The following is a 13,973-nucleotide window of genomic DNA, read 5'->3' as shown; positions in this document are numbered from 1 at the left end:
AGGATTGTCCCCATTTTGCCTTAAAATATCTACACACACACACACACACAACATGTAAAAAGCAAGATTTTTTTTGCATTTGCTTAACACATGGCTTGCAGTTTTTTACTGCAGCCTCAGAGTGTCGCTGTTGGCCAGGAAAGAGGAATTGCCAATCCAAGGATGTTTCATTCAGTGAAACAGCTTATTCATTGGGAAACATCAGAACACAAGGAAAGGCAAACGTTCCTGCTGAAAAAAAGGAAATATTGCTATAGACAGAAGCAGGAATCACTGATGTTTTTGATAAACTCTTGTTAAATGTTTCTGAATATGAATGTGAAAACCTTCAACTTAATTGACCACACCAAACAAGGATAAAGCTTTTTTTTGAAAATTGAGTAGAATGGAGGACCTGCACAAAGATAACAGATCACAACAAAGGCAAGTAATTCTCTTATTTTTCTCTTTGTTTTGCAAAGCTGCCTCAGAAAACATTCGGTACTCTATCCCTGAAGAAATGGGAAAGGGTTCCATTGTGGGAAACCTGGCAAAAGATCTGAGACTGTATGCAGGAGAAATAGCAAACAGCAATCTGCAGAGCCTTTCTCTTGGGGAAAAGGAATATTTCACTATCAGTACAGTAAATGGGAATCTTTATATAAATGATAGGATAGATAGGGAAGAAATATGTGGGGAAAGCAAATCCTGCCACATCAGCTTTAAAGTAATGTCTGAAAGTCCTATGAATATTTTTCATATAACTGTAGAGATCCAGGACATTAATGACAATGCACCACATTTTGTAGATGGTGATATCAAGCTACAGATAATTGAATCCACTTTACCAGGCACCACATACATCTTAGAGCAAGCTGAGGATCCTGACATAGGAATAAATGGTCTACAAGATTACCACCTGAACAATAATAACTATTTTTCTTTGGATGTTAAAGACAGAGAAGATGGAAAGAAATACACAAAATTAGTACTGAACAAACAGTTGGATCATGAAAGTGAAAGCAGTTTCAATTTAATCCTTACGGCCCTGGATGGAGGGAAGCCACCCAAAACGGGGACAGCCAAAATATGGATCACTGTCATTGATGTCAATGATAACCCACCAGTCTTCACTCAAGAACTGTACATGGTAACTGTGAAAGAGAATATACCAAATGGATCTTTAGTGGTAGAAGTGAAAGCCACAGATAAAGATGCAGGTTCAAATGGACAGATAAACTATGATTTTCGAAATATTCCTGAACATGCTCGTCAGAAATTCAGCTTGGACCAATATGGGAAAATTAGAGTTAAAGACACTCTGGACTTTGAGAAAGCAGAGAAATATGTGATTACAGTAGAAGCAAGAGATGGAGGTGGATTGGTAGCTCATGCTAACGTTGAAATAAAACTATTAGATGAGAATGACAATTCCCCAGAAGTGATCCTTGCCTCTTTGTCCAGCCCAATACCTGAGGATTCAGCAGCAGGAACTCTGGTCGCCTTCATTAATGTAAATGACAGAGATTCTGGGGAAAATGGAGAAATTGTTTGTTATTTAACAAGCAGTATGCCTTTCAAAATATTGTCAGCCAACAATGATTTTTATAAGCTGCTTACAGATGGACCACTAGATAGAGAAAGCACACCAGAATACAATATCACAATCACAGCAACAGACAAAGGAACACCCCCTCTTTCAACAGAGAATACCATTTTTCTGAAGATTTCAGATATTAATGACAATTCTCCTACTTTTGATAAGTTGTATTACACAGCCTATGTATCAGAGAACAATCTCTCAGGGTCCTCTATTTTCCGGGTCCGAGCTACAGATTCAGATTTGGAACGAAATGCTCAAATCACTTACTCCCTCCTCCAAAGCAGCATTCAGGAGTTGCCTGTCTTATCTTACCTTTCTATAAACTCTGAAAGTGGCATCATCTATGCCCAGCGCTCCTTTGACTATGAACAGTGCCAGGAGTTTCAGGTGGAAGTGAGGGCCCAAGATGGAGGCTCCCCTCCTCTCAGCAGCACTGCAACTGTAAAGGTCTTCATCCTGGACCAGAATGACAAGAGCCCTCAAATCCTGTATCCTTCTCAGGGAGTGGAGGGCTCAACCTTGTTTGAGATGGTGCCTCGCTCAGCTGAGGAGGGTTATCTGGTGACCAAAGTGGTGGCAGTGGATGCAGACTCTGGACACAATGCTTGGCTCTCCTACCATCTGGTCCAGGCCACTGAGCCAGGGCTCTTTACAATAGGTGCCCATAATGGTGAGATCAGGACATCCCGGGCATTTTTGGAAAGAGATGCTGTGAAGCAGAGACTGGTGATCTTAGTGAAGGATAATGGCCAGCCACCACTATCCAGTACTGTGAGTCTTAACCTGGTGTTTGCTGAGACCTTCCAAGAGGCCCTTCCAGAAATTAACAGCCAACCCAGGGACCCAGAGTATCAGTCAGACCTTCAATTCTACTTGGTCCTTGCCTTGGCTTTGATTTCCTTTTTATTCCTTCTAACAGTGATTCTGGCCATTCTGACAAAACTTCGAAGATCTGGCAGTCCTAAATTCCTGGAGTGTTTTGGTCCAATTCCCCATTCAAACAATGCTGTCATATTCCCACCAAACTATGAGGAAGGGACTTTGCCTTATTCCTATCAACTCTGCTTATCCTCTGAGTCCAGGATACAGGAATTTACCTTTCCAGCACCAAGTGTTCAAACTGCAGGGAATTCTTCATTTGATCAAAAGACTGACATGCTTTTGACAGCCAATCATGAAAATATATTGACAACAGATATGAGTGGTACCAATGAGGTAGGTTTTTTAAATTTCTGCCTAATTAGTTAAAACTGAAATTTTTATAGTATTTAGTAATGAATGGCTGATCAATAATGGTAACAATTCATTTCTTGTCCTGATTTTGTTCATTACTGAGCTTCACTGAACAATTTTAAAGGTTCAGTAGTGGAACTGAGTGATTTAATTTCCTTTTGAAGAATCCTATTGAAGTAACATATTTCTAATCAAAGCTATTTTGTATGCATGAGGGGTTTTTTTTATCTCTTGGGGCTTGGAGCCACAGGAGTGTATGGCCATGCTGAAGGAATTGTACCATGGATTGTAGTTCATGAGATAATATCTTCACCTTTACTATTTATATTTATGAAAACTTATATTCATAGATAGATAGATGATAGATAGATGATAGATAGATAGATAGATAGATAGACAGACAGACAAATGATAGGTAGCTATTGTTTAAGTTATGTGAAATTTTCAGGAGGCATTCAAACAACATTCCTCAGCATATCGAGCAATATAGTACTCAGTTGTCCTACACTCTTCTCTAGAATAGAGAAAGTGATTGTCCTGTTGAAATAGATTTTCTAATTTAAGAAACTGAAAGGTTCTCTTTCTTTGTGCTAAGTTCTGTCTTTGTGCTAATTTCTCTTTTATATAAAAGAAGGTAATAGATAGTCATGGGAAGGCTAAAGCTCATAATAATCACCATTGTTGATCTTTGGGACAGAAGGAGCTAATACTACGGGTGGGATTTATAGACCAAAACGATTTATACATTTATGCCTTTCTTACATTTATTTGACTGGTTTTTCTCAGCATTCTTTCTTTATCAAATATTGCCGTTGAAAAAAATGGTCAGATATGCTTTTGGAAAGAAATATGAAAAATTGCTAGGTATCTTATTAAATTGGATTTCTAACACAGGTTTCAGTTACTGGTGGAGTGCTGTGCATAGGATTTGGACACTGCCATTCAGTATGGTAAAAAATGTTTCAACAATCAGGAAGTCTTCAAAAGCAAGTAGATTTCCACTAGGTGGCAAAAAATAGGTTACCTAATTATTTTGTCTATCAGTAATTAAATTGTAGGAGAAATTGACTTTGAGGGAACAATTCACAAGATTACTTGCCATTTGTGGGAGCCCCTGGTGGCACAGTGCGTTAAACTGCTGAGCTGCTGATCTTGCTGACCAAAAGGTCGGCGGTTTGATCTGGGGAGTGGGGTGAGCTCTCGCTGTTAGCCCCAGCTTCTGCCAACCTAGCAGTTCAAAAACATGTAAATGTGAGATAAATAAGTACCGCTCCGGCGGGAAGGTAACAGCGCTCCATGCATTCATGCCAGCCACACGACTTTGGAGGTGTCTACAGACAACGCCAGCTCTTCAGCTTAGAAATGGAGATGAGCACCAACCCCCTGAGTCGGAAACGATTAGACGTAAATGTCAGGGGGAAACTTTACCTTTACCTACTTGCTATTTTATGTGAAAACAGCAATAAATTAAAGTTTTCAAGTGAAATAAATCAGTTTTCACTATTTACCACTTAACAGATTTATTAAAATTATTGAAAATACAATTCTTCTAGAAAATTAGACCCTATGAGAAGAAAATAAAACTGCTACATAATCATCACATTGTGTAGGCATCTTTTTCAGGATAGATGTTGCTGAAGAAAAATATCAAAATATAAGGGAGGAATTGTAGCATCTTGAATTATCCCGCTGTGGTTTGTGGTATGATTTTACAAATGTAGAAACATACGGTAATTTCAGAAGATCAGAGCTCATTTTCTAGTCATTCATGTTTCTGTATTAGGTTAGTACGTCTGCAATACCAGTTATCCTATCTAGAAATGTAGCAATGACATTTCCAATTCTTCTACATTTAGAAATCCAAGCATAGAATTGATTTGCGTAAATACAAAGCAAATATAAAATCAAATAGAGCTGCCATAAAAGAAAGAGGGGGGGGGGGGGAGAGAGAAACAATATTAGTGTCTAAAGCTGCTACCATGCTTTTTGACCACAACTATAAGCAGCTTCAGAAAGACAACTTAGAGCTAGGGACTGTATGACCGGTAAAATAGACAGTTAATAAAGTTTTACTAACTTAAATCTCTACTAAACTGTTGTACTTTGCAAAACAACCAACTGGGATTATCTTCTAGTTAAAGTTCTTTCATTCAGGGCTGATTTCTTAAGGCCCAAAATAGCCCTTATGACGTAAAGTTGTGTTGTCACCCACCTATGAGCCAATCAACCCAAGTGAAGAATTTCTAGAAATCCTTTGATTCTCATTAGTGAAAACTCATTTCATCAGTCTACACAAAACTGCTCTGTATTAATCCATAGTTCAGCTCCAGACAACCAAAGTATCGTGACAACGCCAAATTTTAAATGTGTCAGGACCATCTTGACGGTACCCATCAGGTGAAAAAGAACCTAAATGATCCTACAGCCACCAGACCTGGATGTACTTCAGTAGGGGAGGGAGGGAGTTGGAGCTGCCAAATGGACTGGAGAAGATGTGGGTCTGTCTTCTAAATATACAAAACTATCTCCCAATATGGGTGGGCTACATGAGGCCCTTTGGAGGATTCATTTCCCTGCCTTTCCCCTGGGCCAATGTCACAGAAGTGCAAAGATCCCTTAACTGACCAACCTGTGTGTGACACCGGGATATAGTTGACCACCTAAGGTTGACAGTTTTTCCTAGTTTGCTCCTTCAATGTAATTGAGGTCCACAGTTATTCTACCTAGCTAGCTAATATATTCTGTCTACCTGGAAAAGTAAGACAAAGCTGTCAGAAACTTGGATCAACTCCTTTCCTAAATCCCCTTAAGCTGCTTCTAAACTAAAGATGAAATGGAATACCATTTAACACTGCAAATTAATGTAATCCATTGGGGAGCTAAGGAACAATCACCTATAAAACCAAACCACATCCTTGGTATTTGTTCACTGGAATAGAAGGGGGGAAATGAATCCCTAGTGGAAATCAAGAGGTGATGATGTAAATTCTTATTCATCTTTCAAATGCTAATTAATGCTACCCTGTGAATTAGTAGTGCTGTCATAATCCAAGGAGAAGGCAGAAGGGCATGTCATGCTGGGTTTTCCTTTCATTAAAAAACCCATGGGACTTCATCTTCATTGGAGTCACTATTCCATTGCATCATAGCTTGTGCCTCGACTCCTGTAATCTTTAGAGAAATGCAGTGAAGCAAATCCATGCCAAGGATAAGGCTGAATGACCATCATTGCTATTGTTTCTGCTGATGAGACAGTTGGCTCATATAAGGAGATAGGATCTGTTGCATATTCTGGATCTGAACCATAATTAACAGCATTTCTTGTGAAACTTTTCTTCCATGTTTCATTGCATTATTTGTACTTTGCTGCTTCATATTCCTGACTTCAGGAACTATTGTATTGCATTTCAGTATATCTGAGGGGTGCAGGCTGTGTTGTACCATACTGGGTAGAAATTCATTTTGCATAGCATTCCAATGACATCCATAGAGACTTAAATTCCATAATCTATGTGTACCACTTGACGTATTTTTCTAAGTAGATATGAGCTGAAATACAGATACAAGTGGGGTGGACATTTTCAACACCACTAAAATGTAGTTGAAACAGAGGTACGCTCTTCAACTGGCTCACTCTGAGTAAAGCTTTTTCTGAAGTGAACACTCAGAAAAGGAGTCTCTGGAACAGATTGTGTATTATGGACAATGGAGCTGACCAATGAGTTTTGTTTTCAAAATTCATTTCCCAGATGATTAAAATATGTTAACCATAAAAATGATTAAGGGTCTGGAGAACAAGCCCTATGAGGAGCGGCTTAAAGAGCTGGGCATGTTTAGCCTGCAGAAGAGAAGGCTGAGAGGAGACATGATAGCCATGTACAAATACGTGAAGGGAAGTCATAGGGAGGAGGGAGCAAGCTTGTTTTCTGCTGCCCTGCAGACTAGGACACGGAACAATGGCTTCAAACTACAGGAAAGGAGATTCCACCTGAACATCAGGAAGAACTTCCTCACTGTGAGGGCTGTTCGACAGTGGAACTCTCTCCCCCGGGCCGTGGTGGAGGCTCCTTCTTTGGAGGCTTTTAAGCAGAGGCTGGATGGCCATCTGTCAGGGGTGCTTTGAATGCGATTTCCTGCTTCTTAGCAGGGGGTTGGACTGGATGGCCCATGTGGTCTCTTCCAACTCTACTATTCTATGATTCTATGATTCTATGATACTATGTTATTTCTAACATTCATGAAGGATAACTTAAAGCATTTATATACATTATCTGGGGGAGAAAGGTGAGCATTGGAAGTCTTAGTCATCTGTGCCAGAAAGCCTGAAGAAGATATCTACTCCAATTTAAGAACAAAGAGAGAGGCATTGCGTTATAGTAGTTAGAGCGTTGGACTACAATTCTGGAGACCATGGTTCAAATGGCCACGTAGCCAAGAAATACAATGGACTTAAGCAGGTCACACTTTCTCCTCCTCAGATGAAGCCAAAGGCAAACTCCCTCTGAAGAAATATTGCCAAAAAAACCCCTTAGAATCATTTGTCGGAAACAACTTAAACAACAACAAAAAGACAGAACCTCTGAAGATGCCAGTCATAGATACAGGCGAAACGTTAGGAGAGAATCCTGCTAGAACATGGCCATACAGCCCAAAAAACTCACATCAACCCAGTGATTCCCGCCATGAAAGCCTTCAACAATAAATTGAACAAAAGGATTTAATATCACTTACTGTCACAGAATTGGTTCAATAAAGGTGAGTTCTTACATATACTACTGGAGGGAAAACACCATTCTAGCTTTATGTTATTTTTCAAGATACAGAAGATTGTGCTTCCTCTACTTTGTACTGGTCACATTCTAGTATGAAAAAAACGAGAAATTCTATTCAAAGCATTTCCTTAGACACGGCTTGCAGTTCTCCACTTCGGCCTCCGAGTGCCAGTGTTGGCCAGCTAAGAACTGCCATTCCAGGGATGTTTCAGGAAATTGCTTATTCACTGAGAAAGAGCAGAACGCAGGGACATGCAAACATTTATTACAGAGAAAAGAAACTGCTACGATGTAAAGAACCTAAACCCAGTGACTTAATACTTCATCAATCTTTCTGGATCCTGATCAAAATTCTTCAACATATCTGATCATATCAAACAAGGATAAAGCAGATTTTCTATTTGAGTGCAATGGAGGACATGAACAGCAGCAGATCACTACGAAGGCAAGTAATTCTCTTATTATTCTCTTTGTTTTGCAAAGCTGCCCCAGAACAGATCAAGTATTCAATTCCTGAAGAGCTGGAAAAGGGCTCCATTGTGGGAAATCTTGCCAAAGATCTGAGACTAAATACTGAAGAAATAGCAAGTAGCAATCTACATATCATTTCTGTGGGTGAAAAGCAATATTTCATTATCAGGGCAGAAAATGGGAATCTTTATGTAAACGACAGGATTGATAGAGAGGAAATATGTGGGGAAAGTATATCCTGCACCATCAATTTTGAAGTGATGGCTGAAAATCCTATGAATATTTTTCATATAATTGTAGAAGTCCAGGATGTGAATGACAATGCACCACATTTTCTGAATGGTGATATCAAACTGGAGATCATTGAATCTACTTTGCCAGGAGCCACATTTCCCCTTGAGCAAGCTGAGGATCCTGATATTGGGGTGAATGCACTACATGATTACAACCTTAACATAAATCAATACTTTGCTCTGGACATAACAGAGCACCAGCCTGGGAAAAAATATGTACAATTAGTGCTGAACAAACAGTTGGATCGTGAAAGTAAAAGCAGCTTCCATTTAACTCTTATGGCTCTGGACGGAGGGAAGCCTCCCAAAACAGGGACAGCCAAAATATGGATTAATATTATTGATGCCAATGACAATTCACCAGTTTTTTCTCAAGTCCTTTACAGGGTGAACCTAAAAGAAAATGCACCAAGTGGATCTTTAGTTGTACAAGTGAAAGCCACAGACAAAGATGCAGGTTCAAATGCTCAAATCAACTATAACTTCAAGAACATTCCTGAACGTGCTCGACAGAAATTTGACTTGGATTCACAAGATGGAAAAATTACAGTAAAGGAGTTGCTGGACTTTGAAAAAACAGAGAAGTATGTGATGACAGTAGAAGCACGAGATGGAGGTGGATTAGCAGCTCACACTAATATTGAAATAACACTCATAGATGAAAATGACAATGCCCCAGAAGTGATTCTTGCTTCTTTGTCCAGCCCAATACCCGAAGATTCTGCACTGGGAACTCTGGTAGCACTCATCAACATTAAAGATAGAGATTCTGGGGAAAATGGGGAAATCACTTGCTCGTTAAAAGATATTTTGCCATTCAAAGTTGTGTCAACACCCAATAACTTCTACAAGCTTCTTACAGATGGTTCATTGGACAGGGAAAACACTCCAGAGTATAATATCACAATCACAGCAACAGACAAAGGCACACCCCCTCTTTCAACAGAGAAGATAATTCCCTTGAAGATTTCAGATATCAATGACAATTCTCCCACGTTTGAGAAATCCTCTTACACCATCTTTGTGCCAGAGAACAATCCTTCAGGCTCCTCCATTTTCCAGGTCAGAGCCTCAGATCCAGATCTGGACCGCAATGGCCAAATCACTTACTCTCTCCTTAGAAGCAACATTCAGGAACTGCCTCTCTCGTCTTACCTCTCAATCAACTCTGAAAGTGGAACTATCTATGCTCAGCGCTCCTTTGACTATGAACAAAGCAGAGAATTTCAAGTGGAAGTGAGGGCCCAAGATGGAGGCTCCCCTCCCCTCAGCAGTACTGCAACTGTGAAGGTCTTCATCCTGGACCAGAATGACAAGAGCCCTCAAATTCTTTATCCTTCTCAGGGAGTGGAGGGCTCAGCCTTGTTTGAGATGGTGCCTCGCTCAGCTGAGGAGGGTTATCTGGTGACCAAAGTGGTGGCAGTGGATGCAGACTCTGGGCACAATGCTTGGCTCTCCTACCATCTGGTCCAAGCCACTGAGCCAGGGCTCTTCACAATTGGGGTCCATAATGGGGAGATCAGGACCTCCCGGACATTTTTGGAAAGAGATGCTGTCAAACAGAAACTGGTGATCTTAGTGAAGGATAATGGCCAACCACCGCTATCCAGTACTGTGAGTCTTAACCTGGTGTTTGCTGAAACCTTCCAAGAGGCCCTTCCAGAAATTAACAGTCAACCGAGGGACCCAGAGTATCAGTCTGACCTCCAGTTCTATTTGGTCCTTGCCTTGGCTTTGATTTCCTTTTTATTTCTCCTATCTGTGATTCTGGCCACTCTGACAAAGCTTCGAAGATCTGGCAGTCCCAAATTCCTGGAGTGTTTTGGTCCTGTTCCCCATTCAAACAATGCTGTCATATTCCCACCAAACTATGAAGAAGGAACTTTGCCTTATTCCTATCAGTTGTGTTTATCCTCCGAGTCCAGGATACAGGAATTTACCTTTCCAGCTCCCAGTGTTCAAGCTACAGGGAATTCTTCGTTTGATCAAAAAACTGACATGCTTTTGACAACCAATCATGAAAATATTTTAAAGACAGAGATGAGTAATACTGATGTGGTAGGTTTTTGTTTTATTTATGCCTGTTTTCTAACTAGTTAAAACTCTATAGTAATAGGTGATGAATGGCTGATTAATAACAATAACAATATTATTCACTTAAGTTCTGATTTTATTCATTTGTGAGCTCCATTGAACTATTTTTAAAGGCTCATAAATGGAACTGTGAGTGACTTCAAATCGCCGTTGGAAGAATTCTATTGAAATACCATAATTCTAATCAAAGCTGTTTTGTATGCATGAAAGTGGTTTATCTCTTGGGTCTGGAAGAACAGGAGTGTCTGGCAATGCTGAAGGAACTGTACCATGGATCGCAGTATTCAAGATGATAGTTTAACATTTACTAAAAATATCTAAGAGAACTTATTTTCATAGATAGATAGATAGATAGATAGATAGATAGATAGATAGATAGATAGATAGATAGATAGATAGATAGATAGATATTGTTTAAGTTATGTGAAATTTTCTGGAGGTTTTCAAACACCATTCTTTAGCATATCAAACAACATAATAGTTATCCTACACTTTTCTCTAAAATGGAGAAAGTGTGATTGTTCTGTTGAAATAGAGCTTCCAATTCGAGACACTAAAAATGGTGTTTGTCTTTGTGCAAAGTTCTGTCTTTGTGCTAATTTCTCTCTTATTTAATAGAAAGGAATAGATGAACAAGGGAAGGCTGAAGCTCATAATAATCACCATTGTTGATCTTTGGGACAGAAGGTGCTAATACTACTGGTGGGATTTATGGAGTAGACCAAAACAATTTATAAATTAATGCCTTCCTTACATTTATTTGACAGATCATAGAATCATAGAATCATAGAATAGTAGAGTTGGAAGAGACCACATGGGCCATCTAGTCCAACCCCCTGCTAAGAAGCAGGAAATCGCATTCAAAGCACCCCCGACAGATGGCCATCCAGCCTCTGCTTAAAAGCCTCCAAGGAAGGAGCCTCCACCACGGCCCCGGGGAGAGAGTTCCACTGTCGAACAGCTCTCACAGTGAGGAAGTTCTTCCTGATGTTCAGGTGGAATCTCCTTTCCTGTAGTTTGAAGCCATTGTTCCGTGTCCTAGTCTGCAGGGCAGCAGAAAACAAGCTTGCTCCCTCCTCCCTATGACTTCCCTTCACGTATTTGTACATAGCTATCATGTCTCCTCTCAGCCTTCTCTTCTGCAGGCTAAACATGCCCAGCTCTTTAAGCCGCTCCTCATAGGGCTTGTTCTCCAGACCCTTAATCATTTTAGTCGCCCTCCTCTGGACGCTTTCCAGCTTGTCAACATCTCCCTTCAACTGTGGTGCCCAAAATTGGACACAGTATTCCAGGTGTGGTCTGACCAAGGCAGAATAGAGGGGGAGCATAACTTCCCTGGATCTAGACGCTATTCCCCTATTGATGCAGGCCAGATCTTTCTCAGCAACCTTTCTTTATCAATTATTGCAGTGGAAAAGAAATGCTCAGTTATGCTTTTGGAAAGGAATATGAAATATTGTGAGATACCTTATTAAGTGAAATTTCTAACACAGCTTTCAGAGACTGGGGGAGTGCTATGCTTATGATTTTGACACTGCCAGTGTGTATGGAACTACCAAAAGTGGAACTACCAAACGGACTGGAGAAGAGATGAGTCTGTCTACTAAATGTACAAAACTGTTGCCTATTACGGGTGGTCTATATGAGACCCTTTGGTGGATTTAGTTCCCTGCCTTTCCCCTGGGCAAATGGCACAGAAGAGCATAGATCCCTCAACTGACTGATCTGTGTATGACACTGGGATATAGTTGACCAACCAGTATCTCTTAGTTTTCTCATTCAGTATCTGAGGCCCAAAGTTATTCCACTTAACAACCTAGTGTATTCTACCCACCTGGAAAGGTAAGACAAAGCTGTCAGAAACTTGGAGCAACTCCTTTCCAAAATCCCCTTGAGCTGCTTCTAAACTAAAGGTGAAATGGGATACCATTTAACACTGCAAGGTTAATCCATTAGGAGGCTAATGAAAATTCACCTATAAAATCAATCCACATCATTCACTGACATACGGTAAAAGGGAGAAAAAAAATCCCGAGTGGAAATCAGGGGATGCTCACGTAAACCCTTATTCATGTCTCAAATGCTGATTAATGCTACCCTGTGAATTAGTGGTGCTGTTATAAGCCAAGAAGAAGGCAGAAGGGCATGTCATACTGGGTTTCCCTTTCATTAAAAAAAACCCACAGGGCTTCATCTTCATTGGCGACACCATTCCATCACATCATAGCTTATGCCTTGATTCCTGCAATCTTTAGAGAAATGCAGTGAAGGAAATCCATACTTAGTATAAGGCGGATGATATTGCATCATTGCTATATTATGAGTCCCCCGGAGAGATAGGGCGGCCTATAAATAGAATTTTATTTATTATTTATTTATTGTTCTTGTTGCTGCTGATATTGTTCATATCCTTCTTCTCACTCAAGATTGGGACCCAAAGTGGCTCACAACTTAAAAAACAATACAATTAAAACATATTAATATTAAAACAGAATAAGCTAGTTTAAATTATGAAAACAATTCAATTTATAAATAAATAAATAATCAAATAAATACATAACTGTTAATAACTTTCTATGTTAATGGCTTGTCTGGAAAAGCTTTTGCTTGCTACCAAAAGTAAAACATGGAAGGGGGCATTTGTCTCTCTGGGATGGGAGTTCCAGTATTCATCCACTGAGAAGGCCCTTTCTCATGTCTCAATGGGCGTATTTCCGACTATGGTGGGACTGAGAGGTGGTAGGATAGGCAGGCTCAAACAGGATGGGAAAGACAGGCAATATATATTGTTGAGTAGTCAGGATCTGGACCATAATACAGGAGTCCCCAAGTTACAAACATCCAACTTACAAACAACTCACAGTTAAGACTGGGGGTGAGACAACAAGAAGTGAGAGAAATCTGCCCCCATGAAGGGAAATTCACTCCTGAAAGAGTTATCATGGGGAAAATTGCCTCCACTGAAGCTTTATCACCAATCTTTATTTACACAAGCCAAACATTTCAAAATCCAGTTATCACAGAGACAAAAAGTGAGGTGAAATCTTCTGAACTGGCACAGACAGCACAGCGACTACCACAGACATGTTAACCTATACCTGTGCTATCCAAATATGTGTGTGTGTGTGTGTGTGCGTGCATGCATGCATGCATGTATGTATGTATGGCTGGAATTATGCTTAAAATGTACCTGTTCTGACTTACCAACAAATTCAACTTAAGGACAAACCTACAGAACCTATCATGTTTACAACTTGGGGACTGCCTGTACATAATTTTTTGTGAAGCATTTCTTCCATTTTTTCTTGCATTATCTGTACTTTGTTGCTTTATATTCCTGTCTTCACATATTCAGCCAATATAGTAGTACTTTTCAATATATTTGCATGGTGCAGGCTGTATTGTGTCAGATTGGGAAGTAATTCCTTTTGCTTAGTATCCCAGTAACATCCATAGAGAGTTACATTCCATTATTTATGTTATCTGTGTTCCATTTGTCAGATTTGTATAAATAGATAGGAGTTGTAA

The 13,973-nt window shown here is 39.9% G+C and overlaps 3 protein-coding genes across 30 annotated transcripts in view; all 3 read left to right on the top strand.

Moving 5' to 3' along the window:
- The window catches only part of LOC100562425 (protocadherin gamma-B4), a 378,208-nt gene that overhangs the window by 221,433 nt on the left and 142,802 nt on the right, over positions 1-13,973 (top strand). The window lies entirely within an intron of this gene.
- On the top strand, positions 381-2,830 carry LOC100564584 (protocadherin gamma-B5). Its single transcript, XM_016992979.2, has one exon. It carries the CDS (start codon positions 386-388, stop codon positions 2,828-2,830), a length of 2,445 nt encoding a protein of 814 aa, XP_016848468.2. The 5' UTR covers positions 381-385.
- Positions 8,203-11,172, top strand: LOC100564386 (protocadherin gamma-B1-like). Its single transcript, XM_016993507.2, has one exon. The coding sequence runs from the start codon at positions 8,319-8,321 to the stop codon at positions 10,449-10,451; it is 2,133 nt and encodes a 710-aa protein (XP_016848996.2). The 5' UTR covers positions 8,203-8,318; the 3' UTR covers positions 10,452-11,172.

Source organism: Anolis carolinensis, chromosome 4 (assembly GCF_035594765.1).
Source record: "Anolis carolinensis isolate JA03-04 chromosome 4, rAnoCar3.1.pri, whole genome shotgun sequence".
In the NCBI taxonomy this organism is placed as follows: domain Eukaryota; kingdom Metazoa; phylum Chordata; class Lepidosauria; order Squamata; family Dactyloidae; genus Anolis; species Anolis carolinensis.
Note: the sequence above shows the minus strand (reverse complement) of the source record. Positions and strands in the feature narration are given on the sequence as shown.